Here is a 26,359-nt window from a genome sequence, read left to right on the forward strand (position 1 = left end):
TTTACCAATCAAAACAGTTATCAAAAACGAAAAGCGGAGCAGGGAAAACAGAGCGAGTCCATGTCTGTGAAGGGAATGGGTGGGGTCCAAATTAAACGGAACGATCGTCCTCGGGTTTTCTGAGTTTCTCGGATAATATTGTCAGCTTGCTCGCTGAGAATCCCGTGAGCATCTCCCCTGCCCTGTTCCCCTCCTTGACGGCAGGTTAAATTAAAAACAGTGAAAAAAAAAGGAGGCAATATGTCATCAAACCATTACATAAGCTTATAGGGGGCTTATCCGAGTCATCTGACCTGCAAGCATCTGTTGTTAATATCACTGTTTTATTATTTATCAAATCCATTTCTTTGTAGAATGACTAATGGTCTAAACCACAGCTGCTCCTCCTGTTTTTCCCTTCACAGCTGCTGCTTCTCCGGCCCAGACAGCCTGGCTTCGCTCGCCTATCTTGCTTGGGTTTCGTGTCCCCCCGGCTTCCTCCACCCGCCGTTCCAGCCGCTCACGAAGCCGAGCACCGGGCTGACGTCGCTTCCTCACCGGGCCGCGTTCTGAAACCACCCGCCAACCAAAAATAAACCAAACCGCCACATTCTCATTTTTCTGGGCAGTTACGAAATTCATCTCAAAACAGATCAGACGCTTGAACCTCAGACAACCTGTTAATTCTACCACGTTCAAATATTAGGAAAAAAAAAAAAGAAAAAAGGGCACTCTTCTACAGTTCATTTCTATAATCAATGGTATTGAGTGCTCACTGTGTACTAAGTGCTTGGAGAGTACAGAAGAGTAGATGACTATTTCCTAGTGAAATGTTACACTCCCCCCACCTCACATACCTGCATAACCCTGTGCACACAAACACACACATACACACACACTGCAAAAAAGCTTTTCAATTAAAAAAAAATCTTCATGACACTGTTCATTCTAATTTTTTTTTTTATAACGTGCCCTATACTCTCAACAAGCTGCTCTGGGAATTCACAGAAATCCACAATAAATAAAAACATAACATGCAATTAGAATGTTTTCCATTTTGCTACCAACAATTCAATGGTCCATTAGAAGCCCGAGCTTTTCTGAAATACATAAAGGGAGATTATTAGGTATTGTTAATGTTCACATTTATGTTGTAAAACAGGTAGTGGTCTGTAGGCACAATACAATGCTCCTTTATGAGTCTTTCCCGTTTACTAAAGAAAGCAAAAACAGAGAGGGAGAGGGAGAAAGCAGCAGAGGGGGGAATTTGTAAATTAAACCATAATTTTCAAACTCTGCTTCCTTATTGTCACTCAGGAAAAATTGCCAGGTGTTTTCAGAGCAGTTTACACACAAATACACCAGCTGAATCAGGAAATCTTTTTCCAGGGCAAATCAATCAACTTAATTAAAAGAAATCCCGAGATGCCAAGCCGAGTGATTCTGGAAGGTGAGGCCACAGGGCATGGGACTGGGGGGGGACTAAAAGGGATCTAGGGGCCACTGTGAGCACCCAGAGCAGGGGGAGAATGATAATAATGATAGTGTTTATTAAAGGCTTTCTATGTGACAAGCACTGTACTAAGTGCTGGGCACTGTTTCCTCAAGACTGTAAGCCCCTTGTGGGCAGGGAACATGTCTACTGACTGTACAATACAGCAGTATCGTACTCTCCCAAGCTGTTAGTACAGTGCTCTGACTGCAGTAATTGCTCAATAAATACCACTGATTGGTTGCTTCAAAGACCTGGAGACTAACACAGAGTATTTGTTTCCTTTCTCAGCCCGATGATGAGGACCTAGGGGCAGAACATTGTGGGGAATCTGGATTTGGTTCCAGCAGGGGAATCAATCAATCAATCAATCGTATTTATTGAGCACTTACTGTGTGCACAGCACTGTACTAAGCGGTTGGGAAGTACAAGTTGGCAACATATAGAGACGGTCCCTACCCAACAGTGGGCTCACAGTCTAGAAGGGGAAGGGGGGAAGACAGCAGAGAACTCACTTCCAGAGGGCAAGGAAAGAAGGGGGTCTCACAAAGGCTCCACCATCCCTGGGAGGGATGCGGTGGCTGTGGTACTGGTTAAGTACTGAATCTGTGCCAAGTATTGGGGCTGAAACAATCCCAAGAAATTTAGCCACCGTCCTTGCCATGCCCAGGGCTCACAGTCTTAAGAGGGAGGACAGGTATTTGATCCCTATTTTACAGATGAGGAAACTGAGATGCCGAGAAGTTAATACACTCGCCAAAGGTCACAGAACAGGTATGTGCCGTTTAGGCAGGAGACCGGGGGCTAGGGCTGCTCCCAACCTGGGCAGGGGCGGCAAGGGAGCAGCTCTGACTGATCTAAATGGCATCGACTTCAGTCTTTCATTCCGATCAATGCTGGGCCTGTAAGGGTCATTCTTGGCAATGGGGCGTGCTCTAAACCCCTCCCTCTTGAGCCCCTTACTGACCTTCATGGGGTGGGGGTGGGGGCAGACAATTAAAATCCTTGCTTGCTCAAATCATTTGTTTTTTCTTACCACAAATGGACACGAATAGTAAAGTGGTGGCCAATTAGATCCATCCACCCATATCAACGGCCGGGTTCTCGGCAGGGAGCAGGTGCTCGAATTCCAAGGTTAGGGCTGCCGTTCAACCAGTTTAATGCCAGGAAGCCCGTTACAGCTGAATTAAAATGACATCTATCAACTCTCCCAAGCTTTTAGTATGGTGCTTTGCACACAGTAAGCACTCAGTGAATACGACTGATCTGGCCAGGAGGTCTTCCTTGACTAACCTTTCACCTACTGCATCTCCTATGCATTTAAGCCCTCACATACAAAGTCATGGAACTTATGGAAAGATCTTTAATCAATCAATCAGTGGCATATATTTGGGTGCAGATCACTGTACTAAGCACTTGGGAGAGTACAGTACAACAGAGCTGGTAGACACGTTCCCTGCTGACAATGAGTTTACCGTCTAAAGGAGCATCTTTAAACTCTGTTGGTTCTCCCTACCTGTAATTCATTTTAGTGTCTGCCTCCTTCGTGAGATTGGAAGGTTTTTGACGGCAGGGATCATGTCCCCTTATTCTACTGAACTCTTGCAATCACTTAGAACAGTTCTCTGCACCCAATCACCACTCAATATTGACTATTGACTGATTTTTCCCACGTATTCAAATTTGTGGGTTTGTGGTTGCCCGGACACAGGCGAGGGCATTTCCACAGAAGGGCGCCCAGGCCTGGGAATCTGGACCTGTTTCCTCACTTGTAAAATGGGGATGAAATACATATATTTCTTCGCTCTCAGACTGGGAGCCCCAAATGGCACAGGGACTATGTTTGATCTATTGTGTCATTTTTACCCCAGTGCTTTGTGCAATGCTGGGCATAAAGTAAGCGCTGACCAAATACCACAATTATTACTATCATTATTACTCATTAAAAGAGCTGGTCATCCATAAAATGGGATGGAAGGGAGGGAAGGGATAGGAAATGGAATTAAAAGACCCCACTACAAAACATACCAGGCAGTCACTGGGGGTCTCTCTTGCTGGAGAACATTATTTAACCTTCAAAGCCGCATTAAAAGTACATTCATTTGTTCAATTGTATTTATTGAGCACTTACTGTGTGTACAGCACTGTCCTAAGCATTGGGAGAGTACAATACAACAATAAACAGATACACTGCCTGCCCACAATTAGTCTACAGCCTAGAAAGGGGGAGACAGACCTTAATATAAATAAATTACACATCTCCTCCAAGAGGCCCTCCCCAACCAAGCCCTCATTCCTCAATTCCCTCTCCCTTCTGTGTCATCTATGCACTTGGATCTGTACCCTTTAAAAACTTGACATCCACGCGACTCTCAGCCCAACATTTAGGTACATATCTGAAATTCATTTAAATGTCCGTCTCCCCTTGTAGACAATAAACTCCTTGTGGGCAAGAGACACGTCTGCTGTACTGTACTCCCCCAAGCGCCTAGTACTGTGCTCTGCACACGGGAAGCGCTCAATAAATGCCCCGCCTGAGGAAAGTCACTTGCTTGTCTAGAGGAGAGCCTGGGTGAGAACAAAGGTGGGCAGTGAGGGGAGTTCTTACGCTCCGGATCAGTGGCAAGCATGATCAAATTGGCTTTGATAATAATGATCAATACTGACAGTGTGTAAGCACACACTATATGACAAGCACTGCACAGAGAGCTGGGGTAGATAAAAGATAATCCCATCACGGCTTTGATCAGAGACCCCAGGGCTGTGGCTACCACTATCTTATGCCTCCTGGCCCCCAAAAGCATATCACCCCCTCCTCCAGGAGGGATGCCTGTTCTTCTAAGTCCACGGGTCTCCCCCGAGTCCCCACCCCAGGCATGAAAGCCGAGACTGGACGGAGCAGCATGAGTCAGAGGCCGGACGAGGATTCTCCTCCCAAGTTTTCCAACTATTAACATAGCCATCAGAGACACCCAGCCTCCTTCTGGGGAAGAGTAATGGGGGGAAATTAATTTTAAGGCAGTCTCTTGCCTGGTTTACTGTGCAGCTGCGACAGCTCCGTGGCATATTGATGGCCTTGGAATAAGAGATATTTCCAATCTGCTCCCTGGGTCTAGTATGAATCCATAAGCGTAGGACTGTAAGGGAAAGCGAGGTGAGAGCTGCACACAGCAGAGCTACTGCTGCCGGACAAAAAAGATGATGTCAACTCCAGAGGATGGGAAGAGTAGGGCCATGAATCATCGGCAAATCGGCTCCACTTTGGGGATCAGAAATTGGGAGTCGGAGTGACGGGCCTTGCAGGTTTTCTGCAAAGGCCAGGCTCGCTCAAGGTGCTGAAATAGGGATTGGGAAGGATTCCATCGTTTTCCAGGGAGGAAAATGGGAGGAGAGAGTTGAGGAAGGGCTTTGCAGGTTGGAGAGAGGACCGCTGTTCCAGAATTTGGTCACTCTTACCCCTCCCTCAGCACCCGGTCATTGACATATATCAGCCCAACACGTTATTAATTACCAATGTGTCCACCGGGACCGGGGTCTCCAGGGGTTGCCCCCATCAACTCTGCTTTGCTCTTTTGGGGATGAGAACCCGCTCCAGACCACAAAAGCTTCCTCAAAAACTGTTCTGGGGTAACTCAATGAAGGCTATTTTTTGAGTGCCTACTGGATGCAGAGCGCTATACTAAGCTTTTAAGAGAGGACAACAGGGTTAGAAGACACAAGTTTTTGTTCTAGGTGGGGAGATGGACACAAGATAATTTACAAATAACAAAGTATTGTTTCAATTTTTCAATACGCAATCCAACCTCCCAGTAGTCCCTTGTTTGGTGGGCCGAGGGAGAGGAAAAGCTTGATGTCACATTTTGTTTTTTAAATGGCATTTGCTAACCACTTACTATGTGCCAGGTATTGTACTAAATGCTGAGGTAGCTACAAGATCATCAGGAAGGATGCAGTCCCTGTCCCACACAGGGGTCCCAGTCTTAATCCCAGTTATACAGATGAGGTTACTGAGGCACTGAGGAGTTAAGTGACTTGCCCAAGGTCACACAACAGACAGTGGCAAACTGGGATTTATTAATAATAATAATAATGGCATTTATGAAGTGCATACTATGTGCAAAGCACTGTTCTAAGCGCTGGGGAGGTTACAAGGTGATCAGGTTTTCCCACCGAGGGCTCACAGTCTTCATCCCCATTTTACAGATGAGGTAACTGAGGCCCAGAGAAGTAAAGTGACTTGCCCAAAGTCACACAGCTGACAATAGGCACAGCCGGGATTTGAACCCAGGGCCTCTGACTCTCAGGTCCAGGCTCTTTCCACCAACCCATGCTGCCTCTCAAGCATCAAACCAATGTTTTGCCCCTAAACTCCAAAGAAATCTCGGTGATTATTATTTTATTAATATAATAGACTTTTCTCCTCTATCATCTGTCCCCAGGGTCTTTCAGGTCCCCATAGACTGTAAACTGCTTGTGGGCAGGGAGTGTGTGTACCAACTCTGTTATACTGTTCTCGCCCATTAGTGTGGTGCTCTGCACACAGTAAGCGCTCAATAAACACGAATGATTGATTGATCTCCAGAATCCCCAGCCGTTTCCAGAGGAACCAGGATCGAGAACTAAAGGGACAGCAGTGACACCGCCCGCCGGGCTGGGAAGAAGGCTGAAGCCGAAGCCACACCAGGAGGCCGCCGGGCCCAGGGCCAGGAAGGGGGATGGAGAAAGGCTGGGGATGCAGTGTGTACCTGGTACAAGCATGTAGAGCGAGCTTGCCAGACCCAACGTGGTCGGTGCGGTTTTCCCTTTAGGGCGAGGAAGTCTATGACCTGTGCAAATACTTCACTTTACCTGACAGACTCCTTACCCCCATCTCAACCCGGTAGCCAGAACTCACTCCTAATAATGATAATAAGTGCGGTATTTGTTTCTCCTGCTCCACCACTCAAACACACTGATACGCCGGGGCCGGGGAACACCTGTCCAGGCATTATTCACTTTTTCATCACTCTGCCTTGTGGAGGAAGGGGCTGTCAGCTTTCTACACTGTATTTTGGTTTGTTTTTTTAATATGGCATTTATTAAGCACTTAATATGTACCAGGCACTGTTCTAAGCTCTGGGGCAGATAAGGAGCAAGCAGGTTGGATTTAGTCCATGTCCCACATGAGGATCACAGCCTTTATCCTCGTTTTACAGATGACAGAGGCACAGAGAAGTGAAGTTACTTGCCTAAGGTCACACAGCAGACATGTGGCAGAACCAGGATAAGAACCCAGGTCCTCTGGCTCCCAGGCCTGTGTTCCATCCACTAGGCCATTCTGCTTCGCTGCATTCCCAATGGATGTTTAGGGAAGCCCTATGGGCCATCTCTAGTAAAGGTCTTTTCCCAGCCCGTGGCCAGGCCTCTGGTTTGAGCATTCCTTTACCCCCGATCAGCCCCACCGAGCTAGCAGGAAGACAATAATAATAATAGCATTTATTAAGCGCTTACTATGTGCAAAGCACTGTTCTAAGCGCTGGGGAGGTTACAAGGTGATCAGGTTGTCCCACAGGGGGCTCACAGTCTTAATCCCCATTTTACAGATGAGGTAACTGAGGGGCAGAGAAGTTACGTGACTTGCCCCAAGTCACACAGCTGACAAGTGGGGGAGCCGGGATTTGAACCCACGACCTCTGATTCCAAAGCCCGGGCTCTTTCCACTGAGCCACGCTGATTCTGTGAAAATCTGTCTGCTATGCAAACTTGGATAAGTCACTTCACTTCTTTGGGCCTCAGTTTCCTCATCTGTAAAATGAGGATTAAGTCTGTGAGCCCCATGTGGGACATGGACCGGGCCCAACCTCATTAGCCCAGCACTTAGTACAGTACCTGGCACCTAATAAGGGCTTAACAAATGCCATTTTAATATAAAAGATCCCAGTGGGCTGGTGTGGATCCAAATGGACTCTCCAGCCACTCTGAAGAGGCTTGTGGTGGATCAAAGTTAAGAGGCTCCTGCTTTTCCAACTCACACAGCTTGTTCCTTCCTTATCAATCAATCAGTCAATTGCATTTATTAAACGATTACTGTGTGGACAACAAGAAGAGCACAAGACAGTACAATCCCTACTCTCCCCGGGATTTCTCAGGAGCTCTTTCTATTTCCTCAGATTGGGTCCCCCTGAATGGAGCTGTGGAGAGGACTGGGCTCCCAAGAGCCCTCCTCCCATCCCCACCCGCCTCCCTATCTCCCCGGCCCCGTGGGGCCCGATTCCCAACCTCCCACGGGTCAGACGCTCTGGGCTGCTGATTGTCGCCAGCCAAGAAATGAGAAGGAAGCCCAACCAGCCTCCTAACCCTCCATGTTCCTTCCTTCGGGCCAGGCCTCCCGCTCTGGTTGAGAGGAGCCACGGGGTGGAGCTGAACAACAAATGCATTGTCGCTCTCCTACATAAAACCTTTTCTGATTGACTGAAGTTTCTGATCTCTCAGGTCCTTGCCTTTTCTGTTTGCTCTGGGCTCAGCAGTGAGCGAGGAATAAAGCCTTATTAGCTCATCACCCATCTGGTGCTGGGCTTCCAGTTCAAAGGGAATACGCTTAAGATAAACATTGCTGGGAAAGAAGACCCAGCACCCCCCAAAGAGTTCCAAATTCTTCTCTTTGAAAGGTTTTCTTCCCTCCCCCGGCTACTAGTGAGTTCAATGCTCTGCCTTCTCCTTTCTCAAAAGGGAGGGGAGGGGAGGGTTGCATCCACACGCGATTCTGTCTCCAGGTGTTGTTGCTTAAATCGGCACTTCCCGAATTTAGCCAGCTACCATCCAGGCCCGGAGAAGGCTTCCCTCTTCTGCTTCCCTCAGTGTCACCGCTGGGTCTGGAATTGATGCCACAAACGTCCAGATCGCTATGAGCATCCTTAATGTCCTCATCAAATGTTTTTCAATTGGCATTCCCCTTCAACCTTGCCCTTTTAATTGGCAGCTGGCTGGGTCAGGTTTGCACCAATTTCCCAAGTAGGTTAGGGAATGGTATTTAGTTAACGGAGAGGTGAAATACTCAGAGGGGTCTGAGGAGGAGGCCCGACAAAGACAGAGCTGAGGGTCTTCCTGGCCCTGGCGCTGGGGGGAGAAGGGGGCCCGACCACCGCTGCTTTGGCTTCCTTCCCCGCTGGGCGGTTCTGCTCTCTGGCTCCCAAGGAGGCCCCAACTGCTGATCCAAGGACAAAATGTCTTGTCAAGATCTGAACCCTGGAGCCGGGCCTGGTCAGTCAGGTCCCAGAGATAGAAGGCACACATGCTCACCCACACATACACATGCCACACCGAGTGCTTTGACAAGCCTTTTTCCAAAAGAGGCTCAGAGAAACAGCACAGCCTGGGTTCGGATCCTGCCTCCGCCACTTGCCTGCTATGTAACTGATGGCAAATTAACTGCTCTGTGCCTCGGCTACCTCATCTGTAAAATGGGGACTGTCCCCCCGAGTCTGTGCACCCCCTGTATGGGACCGGGACTGTGTCTGATCTCTTTATCCATTATCTAGCCCAGCGCTCAACACCATCTTGGCACAAAATAAGTGCTTAACAGCTATCCCAGTTATGACTGCACTCTTGCTTCTCGTCTCCTTTAGGTTTAGAAACAGTCCCCACCCCCAGGATGGGAATCGGGCCATTAATTCTGGGGTGAGGGGCCGTGGGGGGGCCCAACTTCGACGAGGCAATCTGTGCTCCTGGCTTCTGGATGGGTGGGCCCTCAGTACCCATCTGCCGTCTTCGGGGAGCATGGGGGAAGAGGGGGTGCGGGTGTCACAAGAAGGCAACCCTCACGTCCTACAACTGGGCGTACCCATAGAGCAGGAGAACCAAGAAGCAGTTTGCAAGATCTTTCACGTACTGTCCTTCCTCCCCCTCCCCTCGCCCTCCTTTTCTCCCCCAGCCCCCCTAGACCTAATCACCGCAACCCACCCACTGCCCAGTCCCTGGCGCAACTGTCCATAAACAACAAAAAGCTCCTCCACCCTCTGTGACCACTTATACGAGTTATATAGAATGTAGTGTTCTTGACTTTGATTGCTGGCAAACATTGCCAGGTCTGTCCCAGGTGCGTGACCGGGACACGGCTACTTGTCTCTGAGCGGGTGTTTGTAAAGAGCTGGAGGGGGAGGGCGTAAAAGAAACCAGGCCTCTCTAGTCCCCCTTTTCACTTGAACCATTCAGCCGTAAACAAATAATTGCTGGGCGAATCTTAATCATTTTTATATACAGTGCATAAAACTGTCACTTTTGACTTCGGAGGTCAATTTCAAAAGTGAGTGTCTGGCAAGCACTTGGGATATAAAAGTCTGTTCCTCTCCTTAAAAAGGCATTATCTTTAGTCAGAGCTCAGGTGATATCTTGCTTGCTGCGTTATTTCTGCCTTTATCAGCGTGATTGTGTGAACAACTCATATTTTACACCGACGACTGCAGCTTTCAAGGCAGGCGAAGCCTGAGGAGCCAGGAATCCAGTGTTTCCGGGCAATTCCCTGGGGATGTGAACTTCTCCCAGATGCCCCCTTCAGCCAGCCCCTCCTGGAGGCATGAATGGGGAGTCTCCCCAGTAGAGTCCTTAGCCTAGGAGCTCCTTGGAGGGCCTTCAGCCCGGCCAGATCTGCATGTATTATATCTGCCCCAGAATTTAACACAGTGCTTGGGCACAGAGTAAATGCTTAACAAGCTCCACCATTATAGTATAGGGATCTGGGGGGCATACGATCAGAGTATAGGAAGTGGTGGCCTGCCCTCAGGGGCTTACACTCTGGCAGGCCTGCAGGCTCCCCCTTAGGGAACACTGACTCCTGGGAGATCCTTGAAGGCAGACCAGTCTGGTATTGGCAGGGGCACTATTACCCCCAACCCTGCTGTCATACAAGCTGGGGTTCAATCAGATCCACACCATCCTCCCTTCTCTAGGGCAAAGTCCATTCCCTGCCTTCTCCCCCTCTGTTACCAGGATAATAATAATAACAATAATAATAATAATAATGGTATTTATTAAGCGCTTACTATGTGCACAGCACTGTTCTAAGTGCCAGGGAGGTTACAAGGTGATCAGGTTGTCCCACGGGGGGGCTCAAAGTCTTAATCTCCATTTTACAGATGAGGTAACTGAGGCCCAGAGAAGTTCCCAAAGTCACACAGCTGACAAGTGGCGGAGCCGAGATTTGGACCCATGACCTCTGACTCCAAAGCCCGGGCTCTTTCCACTGAGCCACGCTGCTTCCACTGAGCCACTGATCCCCCCCCGCACCCTGCTCCCGAAGGAGGAGATGCTGGGACAGACCCTCATGAGGGCTGCCCTTTGTGTTCACCCCTGATATTAAGCCCCTGAACTGGGCCAGGCATGAACTGCTCCACTGTTAGAACACAAGACCCTCCAATGCAGGGACCTTATAGTCGCTCAAATCAGATCAGGAACTGCAGTGAAGCTCCCAGCCCTCAGACCGGAGCCCTGCCCTCAGAAGGTGCCCAATCCCCACCACTCCCCGATGGCTACAAAGCCACTACGCAGCGGGTGGGCAACATATGCCTTGCAAGCAGGAGGCGGGGAGAGGGGGAGTTGAGGAGCTGAAAACCGCTCGATTCTTACAAAGAAGTTGGCTACAACAATATGTGTGTGTCAATTGTAGGATTGGCTCTTCGGGTTTTGTGCCATTTGGCTCTCCTGCATCATGGAGTAGCACATAAAGCACAGGCATTGGGAGTCAGAAGGTCACGGGTCCTAATCCCGTATCAGCAACTTGTCTGCTGTGTGGCCTTGGGCCAGTCACTTCACTTCTCTGTGCCTCAGTTACTTCATCTGTAAAACAGGGATTCATTCATTCTTTCAATCAATCATATTTATAGATGCGGAGAGCCCCATATGGGACAGGGACTGTGTCCACCCTGTTTACCCTGTATCTACTCCAGTGCTTAGAACAGTGCTTGGCACATGGTAAGCGCCTAACAAATAAAATAATTATTATTATTCCTGTGCAAAAAGGCTTGCCGGCCCCCGCTCCAGAGCTACTACTACCTGCTGCTTGGGGAGGAATTGTGCACAACGCAGGAGCTCAGACTCTAATCACTGTTTCCCTTATGGCAGATCTGGTTCTTTCACCTTGGTGTAGGATCTGGGGCCAGTTGGCCCAGTCAGAGATGAGACCCCTGGCTAGGAAGCCAGCAACGGCGGGCACTGAGTCTTCCCCTCCTCTGCCCCCCTACACCTCGCCAACATACATCAGACGGGCCAGCCCCCTGGTTTCCTGGGCCGCACGCTCCCTTACAAAACCAAGCTTTCGAGTGCACCATCCTGGACACCATCTCTCTCCTGCAACCCCCTTCACTTCTCCCCGAGATCGTCACCTAACACTGAAGATTTTATCGGAACAGCGAAGATCCACTTGCCATGGAAACTTTTCCCCGTTAACTGAAACCCTTCTGGGATCACAGCCTCTGACTTTGCAAAACACCTCCACCAGTTTTCTCTTGAGTAAAGCAAGTGGCCCCATTCCCCATCAGGTTGAAACTACCTCAGTCTTGGGGCACAGTCACTTGGTAGGCTAGGCCCTGGGAGCAGAAAGAAGCAGTAGCAGTAGTAGTGATGATGGTGGTGGCTAGTAGTAGCAGCAGAAGCAGCATTTATTGAGTGCCCACTTAGTGTATTGCCCTTAGCTTTTATGTTCTTATTGCTTCATCCTTCTTTATGTGTCTAACTGAATGTCCTCGCTCGCCTTCTTTATTCTGAGATTGTAAGCCCCCTGAGGGCCAGAGACTGTGTCCACTTTTCACCTGTGAATTTTTCCCCATCACTAAGTACAGTGCTGAGTACCAGTAAGAGCTTCCTATATCCCAATGCCACTACTACTATCATTACTATTACTACTACTAATAATAATAAGGATGGCATTTGTTAAGCGCTTACAATGTGCCAAGCACTGCTCTAAGCATTGGGGGACATAAGAAGTAATCAGGTTGTCCCGCGCGGGGCTCACAGTCTTAATCCCCATTTTACAGATGAGGTAACTGAGGCACAGAGAAGTGAAGTGACTTGCCCAAAGTTACACAGCTGACAAGTGGCGGAGCCAGGATTAGAAACCATGACCTCTGATTCCCAAGCCCGTGCTCTTTGCATACTATTACTACCACAACAACAATCCTCAACTCTTGACATGAGAGGACTTCCCGCTTGAAACAAAAAACAGACCGGCAGTTTCTGACCAAGGAATTCACCCCCCGAGTCCAACGTCTACAAACCCTGAGCAACTCCAAAGCCCACTCCTTTGGGCAGGAGGGGACCCTACGGTGTCCTGGTGAAAGTACCATACCCTCAATCTGAGGGCCGAGGCCAACTGTACTGCTTGCATCAGGCTTCTGGAAACCTGGCTAGTAGGCCCCTTCTGGGCTGGCTAAGGGCCCGGGCCATAGCCGTCTTTTGCCGGGTGAATGCTCAAAGTCCAGGAGAGTTGGGCCCATGGCCCAGAGGCAGGCTCATCAGTTTGGGGGGCTTCTTAGCCCTCCCTGCTTCCAACTGCACTGCCACTCACCGGCCCTGGAGAGTGACCACCAGGGCTCAGCCCTGGCCACACTAAACCTAAGACCCTAGATGAGGGGCAGTGGGTCGCTCGAGCTCAGGCTGCAGTCTATGGGACTTTTCCTCCAACCCAGGTACTACTTTCCTGACCCCCAGGGACCATGCCCAGGTCAGGGAATGGGTGGCCTGCTTCTCCTGAGGGCATTCCAACAGGGACTGGGCACTGCATCAGGAGGGTTTTACGTTAAACACGAAAGAGACCTCTCTGACGGTTACCAGGCAGTGGATCGCAAGACCTGGAGGCAGGAGGATGGCCTAGTTGATCCCCCAGGCCTTTGGGTTTCCGGACCCTCCTGACCCCGCCGTTTAGTGACAGTGAGAGACAATGTGGGCATGCCCCCAGAGCCAGGGCCACGCCCCAACGAGACCAACTTGACAAAACGGTTTCTTTAACCTGTGCCCATACCACCCTGGAGAACAGCCAGGTCCATGCCCCTTCATTCGAGAACAGTTTCTTTTGCTCTGGATTTTCTTGTGGGCTGACGGGACATTTCAGGGAGGAGGTGGGGAGGAAGGGGGAGTTTTTTTTTTTTAATCTTTCAGAAACAGAGTGAATGTCACCCGAGCGGCCTCTTACCTCTGTGCCGGTTAGTAGTCTTGTCGAACATCAGCATAGCATCCTCTACCTGCAGAACAGAACACATGACAGGCTCTGCTTTAGATTCCTTCTCCAAAACAGAATAATCATAATTATGACCTTTGTTAGGTGCTTACTATGTGACAAGGGCAATGCTAAGCACTGGGGTTGATACAGGACAATCAGATCAGTTCAGATACATGCCCTATCCCACACGGAACTCAGAGTCTAAAGGGGAGGGAGAACAGGAATTGAACCTCCATTTTACAGACGGGAAAACTGAGGCAAAGAAGTGTTAAGTGACTTTTCCAGAGTCACACAGCAGGCAAGTAGCGGAATCGGGATTGGAACCCAGGTCTTCTGACTCTCAGTCCCCGCTCTTTCCACTGGGCCACACACTAGAGGATGAAAAGGAAGAGGATAAACTACTTAATATCAAACTACTCAGCAGAGGCCCATCTGTGAAGCGCACCCCAGCTGGAAGGGACAGGTTCAGGCAAGCCCTGAATCCCTCTGGCAGATAATAATAATAATGGTATTTGTTAAGTGCTTACTATGCGCCAAGCACTGTTCTAAGAGCTGGGGGCAATATAAGGTAATAAGGTTGTCCCACATGGGGCTCACAGTCTTAATCCCCATTTTACAGATGAGGTAACTGAGGCACTTAACAAAGAAGTTACGTGACTTGCCCAAGGTCACACAGCTGACAAGTGGCAGAGTCGGCATTAGAACCCATGACCTCCGACTCCCAAGCCTGGGCTCTTTCCACTGAGACATGCTGCTTCTCTATGCACAATGCCTTGCTGGGACCTGGGTTCTGGTTCTGTTCCCTCCGCTTGGGAGACAACTTTGCTTCGACCTTGAGCCAGCCGAGGCGATTGGCGCTTGCCTTCATAACAGGGCCGGTGGACATTTACATAGAGCGACCAGGAAACACCACTGGTTCCATTCATTTTATGGCTTGAACCCTCGCCGGGGGACGGCAGGCTGGTGAGTTTGGTGCCAGCGGTGAACTTCAGGGTTATGGAAACACACTGGCTTGGGCCTGGCATGCATCTCACTCAGAACGCTGGGGGATTTGGAAGGTAGCCTGGGATGGGAGGGGGCAGGCAGCGCCTGAGGATCAAAGGTCAGACAGTCAACTGTACTCACTGAGTGCTTAAGCGCTTAGTACAGTGCTCTGCACACAGTAAGCACTCAATAAATACAACTGAATGAATAATATAACAATAAACGAACAGATTCCCTGCCCACAAGAACCTAGGGCCCACGTCTGCCCACCAGTCAGGGGCTTGGGGGAGCAAAGGGGGCAACTGAGGGGCGGAAGCAGCAAAATCTTATTCTCCAAGTTGTCCAGGGGATGGATTCCAAGTGCTGCCCGAGAACAACTCAAGTGGAACCGCGCCAGGGGCTGAGGGAAAATCCAATGGCGTCAAGCGGCTGGGCTGCCTCCGTCTGTGAAAAGCCCCCAGTTGCTAGGTAACGGCGACTGGACAAACAGGCTCCTCCAGCCGCCCTCCTGGTGGCCCCCTCCAGCCGGCATCGGCCCGCCGGCTCCGGGGGGAGCACGGCGCCTGAGGTGACAGGGCCCCTCCAGTGGGCCGACCCTTCTCCTCAGGTCTGGTGGATACGCACATCTCCCGCCACAATGGGAGCTGTAGGCACCCCTCCCCGGTCCCCCCGAGATCGCTGGCTTCTGCAGGCTGTATGAGTCCACACCCTCTCCCCACTTAACCCCCAGGCTTCATCTGAGGTAACCCACCCTGTCCCTCTTGCACCCAAACCCGAGACCTTGCTGCCACTACGTGTCACTCAGCCACCCTCTATTTATTATCCAGATCGGTCAGCCCGTCCATGCTCCAACTGGAGGCACTGCCACCGTGGGCATTCCCTCCTCCTTATTTCTGGGGGACTTTAATGGGGGCTGAGGGGGGGTGGCAAATAGGTAGAGACCCTGTGTTTTGATACCCGACTAGTCATCTGCCAACACCTTATCTTGAGCCTCAAAACACCTGGCAGCAGGGGGGAAACCAACATCTTGGAAAAACTGCTTTCCGCAACCCCATCTTGCTTAAGCCTAATTACCGGTCGCTTGTGTCGATGTGTTTAAGTCGGAGGTATATTAGTGTGCCTCCTTCGGCAAGTACTAATTGGTTTACCTCTTCCCCTTCCTCGGGATAGGATATTCTTTCTCCGCCGCTGCCCTTCCCCAACTCACCCAACCCGGGGGGTGCTTTATTAGGGCGGTCTTTGTTCTGAAAGAATGGAATGCTTCCCTCTATAGTCCAGTTGCACAACGGAGACTCTCAAGACCCCCTCCTGAATAAAGTGCTGGGGAGGGGGGAACGGCGGATAAGGAATGCTCTATTAACATTTTACAAAATAAAACACCTCAGAACTGGTGAAGGGAAAGAAAGAGAGAGAGAGACAGAGAGAGAGAGAAAGAAAGAGTGAAAATCAATATGGATAAGGCTGGGCTCTTAGAACAACTTTTCAGCGATTGCAAAACACTTGTGAATTCAGCAAGCCCATCGATGCCCTGGAAATCTGGCAGAACAGCAGGAACTGAAACTGGAAGAATCTGAATATACAAAGCCTGAATAGAATGAAAAATACGAGCTCAGATCCACGGCCCGTTTCTCACGGTTCTCTGTGAACAGAAGCAGCTTGTGTGAGCCTCCGTCAAGGAGAAAGAAGGGACGCAGTCAAGGTAACTGGCAGTGGACCCTGTGGTGAGCAAACTGATCTGCCCCCTTTCCCTCCCCCCATACCAAATTCTCCTCTCGACAGACGAAATCCAAGCAGATCGGGTGGCATTTCACAGCACCGACCTTCCCTTTCTATCTGCGGCTCTCCCGCCGGCCGGCACGCGGGAACTCCGGCTAGCTAGGTGGATTGGAGGCAGCCGGCTCTCTGGGCCTCCTTTGGGAAGTGCCAGAAAATCCCAGGAGAAAGCTACCTGCTGAAGCGGACAGCCCTTTGCTTCTAGTTCCCGTGATTAGGACTATATACTGACCAAGTGTTCACGGTATCCTCAGCAGGCCTGACGGAGCCATCTGCTCCCTGCCTGTAACAACCGGAAGCGGGACCAGCAGGAGTCAAAAATATGGATATTCCTTTTGTTTTGAATCCTGCTTAGTGTGGGGCTGAGGGCCAAGCTGGGAAGGCATTTTGGGTCTTTGAAGGGTCCATTTCCAAGGGCACCAAAGGCCCACTCGGCAGGCCGGAACACTGCCCAGCCGCGCTAAGGGATCGCCTGGCCTCTCCTTGACCTCCCTTCAGCAGATGGCCATGTCCTCGAGACCTAGAAGAACTGAGGGAGGAGCAGGACTCGAGACCAAGAGGGCCCCGGTGGGCTCTGTGTGGGGGTAATGTGTGTTGGGAGCCGGGTGAAGGAGAGGGGCAAGACTGCTCACTGCTGTCAGAGCATTCCTTTTCTGTGCCTCAGTTACCTCATCTGTAAAATGGGGATTAAGACTGTGAGCCCCCCGTGGGACAACCTGATCGCCTTGTAACCTCCCCAGCACTTAGAACAGTGCTATGCACATAGTAAGCGCTTAATAGATGCCATTATTATTATTATTGTTATTCCTGTCCCTCTCCCCAGTCACTCAAGCCATTATATTTACTGAGCGCTTACTGTGCACAGAACCCTGTACTAAGAACTTGGGAGAGCACAATATAACAGACTTGGTAGATATGTTCTCTGCCCACATTCTAGTTCTCCAAAGGATAAGAACACGGGCGCCCGTGTGTGTACGTACACCCACACATCTAACACAGCCAATATTGAACCACATTTTAACTGAAAAGGGAATCCTTGAATGCAATGTTTTCCAAGGGGGACTGTAAATACACATAGCGCTCAGATTTCTGGTACCAGTTCATCTGGCTATAGACAGAGGAGAGGCACACAAGCCCCCACACACCACCCCATGACCAGGGCTTGAAGCAGACCTTGGCTCAGGGGGCCCGAGGAGCCCAGGGGGCCCAGGGAGCAAGAGCAGAAAGGGATGGCCAAACACATTCTCACCTGGCCCTCTCCTCTCCTTTCATCACCCACCCTGGCAAACACCTGGCACCCACTAGTAGCTCTCTGTCGAGAGCTGGTAAATGGTAGCACATGGTAAACCGGACTAAAATGGAAACAGTCTCGGTCCTTAGATCGGTCAAGCCAAATGCTCCTTGGGGGAAGTGCAGGGGGCGGCGCTGAAGCAGTTCGCCCCTGCCCATCCAGAATGGCCCCAGAAGGTTGTCACGAGAAGCTAACACCCTCAAGAAATGCTCAACGCTCCTAGGGGCTGCTTAAAACAGCTTCACCCCACCCCATTAATGGAGCCATGAATCCACATGCCCTGAAGAGCACTGGACAGCAGCAGATGAGACACTCACGAAGTCACGAGACACTCACGAAGTCACGGCTGGGGGTCCCTGGGGGATCTGGCTAGATCCTCTCTGTTTTGCAAGAGATGGTAAAAGACAGCCTCTCCAGGACCCTCTGGGCCTGGCCTGGGGAAAGGCCCTTGAATCATCGCCTGAGGGAGGGGTGAGCTGAGGCTTTGATGATTAAAACACATTGACCACTTCACAGAAGAAGCGGCCCAGATAAACCCATGTGACTTGGGCTTTCACAGCTGCAGGTGTTCAAGTGGGCCTGGAGGGGCCTATATAAAGCTGCTCCTAATTGAACCCCAGGAGCCCTGTAATTGACAGACACCACTCCCGCCTGGGAGGGAATCCCCTCCTGTCTCCCCACTGTCTCCGGGTCCCCCACGGCCCATCCCCGAGCCCACCCCACCCCAAGCCCAGCAACCCTGCTTCCATTCAGAGGTTCCGCCGGCCTAACCCACCCTCGTCGGGGTTGCTACGGTTTCTGCGGGAAGGAAACCTTCCGGCTCAATCTACTTTAGGGGAAAAGGTGGTGAGGGCCAAGGGCAGAAATCAGGAACCAAAATGGCCCACAAGACTCCGAGCAGTGTGAGGGGCAGGGTTATTGCCACTTTGGTCTCTGCTAGGAGGAGCTAGGGAAGAAGAAGAGTCAGCCTTGGTCCATTCGAAGAGGACCAAAGCTGGCTGTACACTGCTGTCTTGCAGGGTGGGATTATTACTTGTTTGGAGACATAGAGTATAGAGTGGAAGAAACCAAAAGGACTAAGGTGTCACCCAGTCAAACAGCAAAGTGATGGTGGTGGTGGTACTAGTAATAATAATAACAATAACGATAGCATTTATTAAGCGCTTACTATGTGCAAAGCACTGTTCTAAGCGCTGGGGAGGTTACAAGGTGATAGTAGTAGCAGCACTTATCTATCACCCATCTGGTGCATCCTACTGTACTAGGAACTTGGGAAATTCAGAACTGAAAGGATGGAACGTTCCCTGCCCTCAAGAAGCTTATACCCCAAAGGAGGATGGACGTGAATGTATTTCCAACAAGGGTGATCAAAATTAGTAACTGAGCAGACACATACATGAGTGAAACAGAGGGTGGAGGTAAATTCCTAAATGCTGGAGTTGGCTGAAGAGGTGATAGGGCTCAGGGTGCTGGGAAATTAATCTGGAAAAACATGTTGGAGGAGGAGCTACGATTTGAATGCAGGAGAGCTAAGGCCTGCCTGATGTGGGGAGGGAGGGAGGGAGGGAGTTCCGAGCCTGGGGGACGGCGTGGGTGACGGATCCTGGTGAAAAAGTCGAGAGCAAACTACAACAGGAAAGTCAGCTTGGGAGGAACAAGGGTGGCGAGTTAGAGAAGAACAAATGGCAACGGTGGCTAGGGAAAGTGGGGTTGGAGGGTGTCAATGGTGGGAAGCTTTCGACTGATGAACCCAGGCATCCTGGCATCTGATCCACTGCTCCGGTCCCCTAGGCTGGGCTGCCCTCTCCGACTGTCTGGTGAGAGTCCAACGAGCTTCGAAAGAAGAGGAAGCACTTCTTCCCACAGCAGGTAGTGAACGTGTGGAATTCGTTACCGCAGGAAGTGGTGCGGACTGAGCCGATCGGCAGGTTCCCGAAAACATTTGGCTGCTATCGTGGGCGAGGGGCCCAGGGCGGGTTTGTGGCGGGGAAACTTCAACGGCCGGCTATCAAAAGGAAATGGTCGGTGCGTTGGAGAGGCTTCGAGAAATGAATAAGTCCGGATACGATAAACTCATGACGGGACAGGAAAAGGAAAAGTTAGGGGAGCCGGATGGCACATCCCTAACTGCCAGGATGGATGAGAGGAGAGTCCCTGCCACGCCACTTCTATGATGCCACCCCCAAAGACAAAGTCCTGGTCTAGCCCACTAAGACACCACTTATGTCCTTAACCTCCTGGGCTAAAGCCTTTGGTCCTACAGCTAACTCTAATCGACTCATATCCTCATACGGACATCCCAACTCACACACTGTGCTTCCCTACCGCCAACCCACTCTTTGTACCTTAATCTCATCTATCCTGCCGTCGGCATCTCGGTCACGTCCTCTCTCTGGCCTGGAACTCTTTCCCTTTTCACATCCAACAGCTAGCTGCTCTCCCCACCTCCCAAACCTTCCTAAAATCACATCTCCTCCAAGATGCCTTCCGTGACTAAGCCCTCATTTCTCCTATTAACCCTCCCCTCTGCATCAATTACAGCAACTACTTGGCTGTGAGCCACTTAAGCACTTTGATAGCCCAGCCCCATAGCACTTATGAACACATCCTGATAGTCCACGATCTGTAACTGATTTTAATGTCTGTCTCCTCCAGTAGACTGTAAGCTCCTTGTGGGCAGCGGTCATGTCAACCAACTCAGGTGATTAACTGGTCTAGTGGAAAGAGCATGGGCCCTGTCACTGGCCTGCTGTGGGATCTTGGGTAAGCCACATGACCTCTCTGGGACCCAGTTTCCTTAGCTGTAAAATGGGGATAAGACAGAATGTGAGCCCCATGTGGGACCAAGATTGTGTCCAATCTCAACCTGGCATCTACCCTGGCACTTGGAACATAGTAAGGACTTTAAAACCAGCATTATTATTATTATTATTATTAACACTGTAGTCCATGTCAAAGAGCCTGTTGTTGTTCAGTCAATCAATCATATTTACTGAGTGCTTACTGTGTGCAGAGCACTGTACTAAGCACTTGGGAGAGTACAATATAACAGACACATTCCCTGTCGACAACAAGCTTATGTGTGTGGGTGGGTATGGTGGACTCCTGGTGTGCACCTAGCAACCCACACCATATCATGTTCCTGCAAAGACTGTCCCCGAATCTGCCCACTGGGCTCCCCGACCTTCCCCCAGCCGTTACAGAAAGGGAACAACCCCTCTCCCCACTGCTGCAACCCCGAGTCTGGTCACGCCGCTGATGATGTTGTCTGGGAGCCCGTGCTGGGGAGCCTTCTAGTCTGAGATTAGTGCTAGTCATAGTAGCCTGAACGACAACTGCTGATGTCACCCGATGGCTCTGCTCCAACAGGTGAGTCCGTATCTGAACCTTCCTGCCCCTTCCCCCCCCTGGACTCCTCCTCCTCCTGGGATGCTGTCACCAGTGGGTCAGAAGGGACAGTGGGCACAGACATCATGGAGCCTCTGGGCCATACTGAGGGCAGACATGGAAGAGGCAATCTGGGCCTTGCAGGGGGGAAGAGAGAGAGAGAGAGAGAGAAAGAGAGAGAGTGTTTGTGTGCATTGGGGTGGGGCCAGGGAGATGGGAGAGGCAAGCAATCTGCCTCAGGTTCTCTTTTTTCTATTTCCCAGCCTCCCCAGGCCGCGCCCACTGAGGAAAAGGCCCGGACCTGCTAGTGGTGAGAGGAGAGGAGAGCCGAGCGGCACGTGTGGCACCCATGCTCTGAAACCCCCTCTCTCGGTCCCATTAAACAAACACTGAGCCGCTAATTGCCGGCATCTATCTCCCAGACTTTGACTGAACGGCAGAAGAGTTTATAATTACCGAGCACGGAAACGCAGCGCTTGGAACTAGCCTCCTCATCGCTCCTGATGCGGGCGGGTGCTCAGGGAGGGAGGTAAACATTAAGAACCAAACGGAAAAAAGGATCCATGTCTCCGCAGGCCCTGCCGCCCGCATACTCGGAGGCGTTGTGGGACAAGTGGAGCCCAAACCCCCGGATCATGACAGAACATCGGGGCTCAGAGGGCACAGGGGCCAGGGTCTTCTTTGTCCCACCCAGTGACACCGTGGTCATCACCTAGTTTAAAAGACTGTCCCACCCAGATGGGGCCAGCTGGTCACCCAACTGGGGGCAGGAAGTCAGTCCTGCTACTTAAGGTCCCACAGAAAAGAACCTCCCGGAGGCAACATGGGGACCAGGATGGGGAGGGAGGCTTACCCCTCCCCTTCTTCCATTCATTCATTCATTCAATCGCATTTATTGAGCACTTACTGTGTGCAGAGCACTGTACTAAGCGCTTGGGAAGTACAAGTTGGCATATAGAGATGGTCCCTACCCAACAATGGGCTCACAGTCTAGAAGGGGGAGACAGACAGCAAAACAAAACATGTGGACAGGTGTCAAGTCGTCAGAACAAATAGAAATAAAGCTAGATGCACATCATTAACAAAATAAATAGAATAGTAAATATGTACAAGTAAAATAAATAGAGTAATAAATTACAATCATATATACAGGTGCTGTGGGGAGGGGAAGGAGGGGGCTGAATGTGGGAAGGCCTCCTGGAGGAGGTGAGCTCTCAGTAGGGCTTTGAAGGGAGGAAGAGAGCTAGCTTGTGCAGAGGGAGGGCATTCCGGGCCAGGCGGAGGATGTGGGCCGGGGGTCGAGGTTCCATAGCAACCTCCATCATGAACAACACCTCTTTGAAGGAGATGGCGACCCCCACCATTGGCCCAGAAGCCCCGTGATCGATGCCCTCAACCAGCACCCATGACCAGTAGCCACCCAGCCCACTGCCCCTGGTCTAACTGATGGGACTGGGCAGTGCCGACAGCTGCCAAGGGGGCCGGTGCCAAGGCGGAAGGTGAGAGAAGAAGGAAAACAAGGAGCAGCTGGAAGAGTAGTAGAGGACGGCAATGGCTCTGGAAGGCTCCCTCACCCCGTTCCTGTTCACCTTCAACAGTCCCCTTCCCCTTCCTCTCTGTCCTTCTGTTACCCCACATCCTGACTTTCATTCCTAGCCCAGGGGTGATGGGAGGTCAGGAGAGCTGGCTGAACCAAAGGGAAAGCTCCCTTGGATTCAGATCCCACCATTCCCCCGAGGGGCTCCAAGGGCCTCTGAGAGGTCAGGAAGGGCGTACCACCCCCGCCCCCCTCCCAGAGTGCTGCGCTATGCTTGACACTCTTACAAAGTACAGAATAACAGTGACATATTTCTTGCCCCAAAAGGGCTTAAGCTCTAACAGGGGTGTCAAACAAAAAAGCGTGTACGACAAGAGCGGTCAAAATTGAGCCGACATACACAGTTTGTATGTGCTCTTTCCAGAAAGACCATCCCTCAACTTTTTAACAAGTTCTATTTTTTTTGAAGAGAAAGTAATACAAAAGCTTAACTCGAGGTACCCCAAGACTCATCAAATAGGGTTTTCTTTCCTTTATCCCTGCTTTAACCCTCTGAAGGAGAGAGATCTTTTGATTCAAAAGCGGTCCCCTGGCCCGATCTGATAACCCTTTACCTATCCCAGCGCTCAGTGCACTGCCTGGAATGTAGCAAATGCTTAACACTTCTCTTTGAACCAGCATCAACCTCCTTGCTGTACCTGTTTATCTCACAACCTACCCCTTGGCCCACATCCTCCATCTGCTCTGGCACTCCCTCCCCCATCCCAGACCACAGACCATCACTCTCCCCACCTTCAAAGCCTTATTAAAAATCACATCTCCTCCAAGAGGCCTTCCACAAGTAAGCCCTCATTTTCCCTCCTCGCTCTCCCATCTGCGTCGCCTATGCACTTGGTTCGGTACCTGTTAGGCGCATGGTATTCTCCCTACCCTCAGCCCCACAGCACTTATGTACAAATTCATAATTTATTTATTTGTTTTAATGTCCGACTCCCCTCTAGACTGTAAGCTCCTTATGAGCTTACAGACAAGCAGCTTGACCTAGTGGAAAGAGCACGGACTTGGGACTCAGAGGACCTAGGTTCTAATCCCAGCTCTGCCACTTGTCCGCTGTGTGACCTTGGCCAATTCACTTAATTTCTCTGTGCCTCAATTACCTATATGTAAGATGGGGATTAAGACTGTGAGCCTTATGTGGGACAGGACTGTATCTAACCTGACTGTACTGTAACTACCTCAGTGCCTGGCACAGAGTAAATGCTTAACAAATGCCAAGAAAAAAAAGGGAGCAGGGAACACCACTACCAACTCCGGTAAATTGCCTTCTCCCAAACGGTCAGAACGCTGCTCAAAGAAATACCACTGATTGAGGGCCAAACTTATCACCTCTTGGAGGTCGAGAGGAATGAGACCCACCCAGGCAAAGTGATAAAACACTGTAACCCAATGTAATTGAGGAATACTAACCAGACACAAGAGAACAGGGAGCAAGCGGAGAGGACCCCCATACATATATCTAGGGTGCATTTTTCCTCTCCCCCACCCCCCAACTCATAAACTTTCTGACTTGATGAGGTCTCTGGAACTCACTGATGAAAACTGCTCCGTGCTATGGCCCAATTTTTCATATTATTTCTACGCGTTGCACAACTTGGACAACATTTTTGCTTTCTGAAGCAAAAAAGCCTCTCAGCTGTTAGAAAACTGTCAGGTGCTGTTATTTTAAATACCTCTGTGAAATCCAGGGGCGGGCAACCCGCTCCTGTCCATTTACTACCCTCCTCTCTCTATATTCGCCAAGACAAAATGCACGCGGCACTGCCAGACTGTCTGGAAATTGCTCCCCCGAATCACGCCCGAGGGTTTGATTACAACAGGAATGTTAAAAAACATCTTTAATCTCTCTTTCCCCCTTCCTTGCTTTCTGCAAAAGATGCCCTGTGCATGTTTCTGCTAATTCACTTCAATTTCTTTTCATTTCTTTTTAAAATCCCCCCTCTGTTGAGATTGCTTGGTTTCTAATTGGCTCTAGGGCTGGGGATTTCCTGAAAGAGCATGCATACTCCGGCTTCCGCAAAGACCAAGTTGTCCGAGGCCCGACTTCCAACAAGGAGTCGGGCACGAAATTCATTCATTCATTCATTCATTCAATCATATTTATTGAGCACTGTACAGCGTGGCTCAGTGGAAAGAGCCCAGGCTTTGGAGTCAGAGGTCATGGGTTCAAATCTCGGCTCCGCCAATTGTCAGCTGTGTGACTTTGGGCAAGTCACTTAACTTCTCTGGGCCTCAGTTCCCTCATCTGTAAAATGGGGATTAAGACTGTGAGCCCCACGTGGGACAACCTGATCACCTTGTAACCTCCCCAGCACTTAGAACAGTGCTTTGCATATAGTAAGCGCTTAATAAATGCCATTATTATTACTATTATTATTATTATTACTAAATGGTTGGGAGAATACAATAAAACAATAAACAGACACATTCCCTGCCCACAATGGGCTTACAATCTAGACAGGGAGACAAACATTAATACAGATTATTTATAAACAAAATCCCAACTTGCTGGCCGCACCAGCTCTGACCTCCCGCACTGACCCCCAGCCCCTCTCAAAATCACCAGGTAAGAGCCACCAAGTAGAGATGGACTGGGTGGCAGAGGAGAGAAGACCCTTCTTGGGGGTGGGCAGGGGAGACCAGAATGGGGAGGGACCCATCTTTGGGCCTCAACTCCGATTTCATCCGATGGGTCCGACCGGACCTTTGCCAGGGAAGGCCCAGGCAGCTCCTGGAGAGACTGGCTGGAGACCGCTGAGGCTGGCTAGGCTCCAGAGGGGCTGTGGACTGACTTCCCAGCTTTAGCATCAAGGTGGCCATTTTCGCTAACGGATCTTTCTCAGAGAAGCTGCAACTATGTGGCGGGAACAGGGAAGGGCTGGAAAGTGTCCCTTTGGCAGGAGTGGGAAGAGCTGGGGGCGTGGGGGTGCCCACGGGGGAAAGGATCTCACACACTGTTTCAGTTTTAGGGACAGGCACTACAGCCAAGAAGTCAACAAGGTACCTTGGAAAGGGGCCTCAATCGCCTGCCCCCACGTCAGTCAGACTGTGACTCGCCCCCAAAGGGAGTAAGCACCAACTAGAGAAGGGACAGGCGCAGAAGGGTCATTGGGGTCTCCTCAGCCCCCGATGACCCCACTGGGGCAGGGGCTACAGTCGCCCCCATCATCCTTTCAGTCCCCACAGGCTGGCCTGCAACACAAAATTCCCATTCCTGCCTTGCAGTGCAAGTGAGACTCCTCAGGGCCATGGACCGGGTCAAAATCCCACCTCAGTATACTTTCCCAGCCCTCTGCACACAGGAGGAGCCTAATAAAGACCATTATTGTTATTTCAAGTCAGGGAAGAGGGCCGCACACAAGGCCAACAAAGCCTCTTGGCCCTTGGGAGGGAGGCCCCTCCAGGGTCGCACCCGTCCACAGCTGCAGCTCCCTCCCCGGACTCTGGCCTCGGTGAGCTTGGCTGTCTTCTGCCTGGGGCCCTGAACGGGGCTGCTCTCTCCCCAGATCAGTGTGGTGGTGATGCCTGACGCGGATGGGGCCAGTCAATCTGTCCACTTGCCAGTCATACAACAGTAAAGTGAACCAGGCCCAGAATCTCCCTCGGTTGAATTCAGCACTCCAGCAAGCTCCCAGCTCGTGTGGTTGCCCCCCCGAGCCACGTGTGGGGGGA

General features: G+C 50.7%; 1 protein-coding gene and 1 long non-coding RNA gene across 14 annotated transcripts in view; one reads left to right on the forward strand and one right to left on the reverse strand.

Annotated features, from left to right (window-relative positions):
• Nucleotides 1-26,359, reverse strand: part of MSI2 (musashi RNA binding protein 2) — a 335,448-nt gene that overhangs the window by 109,228 nt on the left and 199,861 nt on the right. For all 11 annotated transcript variants that reach the window (XM_038759053.1, XM_038759052.1, XM_038759056.1 and 8 more), the window contains exon 7: nucleotides 13,632-13,680. In XM_038759053.1, the coding sequence (XP_038614981.1) occupies nucleotides 13,632-13,680 (49 nt within the window). The remainder of the gene's footprint in view (nucleotides 1-13,631; nucleotides 13,681-26,359) is intronic.
• On the forward strand, nucleotides 15,165-21,482 carry LOC119939205. 3 transcript variants are annotated; one of them, XR_005454654.1, is made up of 4 exons: nucleotides 15,165-15,249; nucleotides 16,155-16,341; nucleotides 19,498-19,575; nucleotides 21,357-21,482. It is a non-coding gene; the product is annotated as an uncharacterized LOC119939205 (long non-coding RNA). The 3 variants fall into 3 exon arrangements; XR_005454655.1 differs by lacking the exon at nucleotides 15,165-15,249 and adding an exon at nucleotides 15,256-15,384 and having other exon boundaries at nucleotides 16,155-16,363; XR_005454653.1 differs by lacking the exon at nucleotides 15,165-15,249 and adding an exon at nucleotides 15,256-15,384.

Source organism: Tachyglossus aculeatus, chromosome 17, assembly GCF_015852505.1.
Source record: "Tachyglossus aculeatus isolate mTacAcu1 chromosome 17, mTacAcu1.pri, whole genome shotgun sequence".
NCBI classification, from domain to species: domain Eukaryota; kingdom Metazoa; phylum Chordata; class Mammalia; order Monotremata; family Tachyglossidae; genus Tachyglossus; species Tachyglossus aculeatus.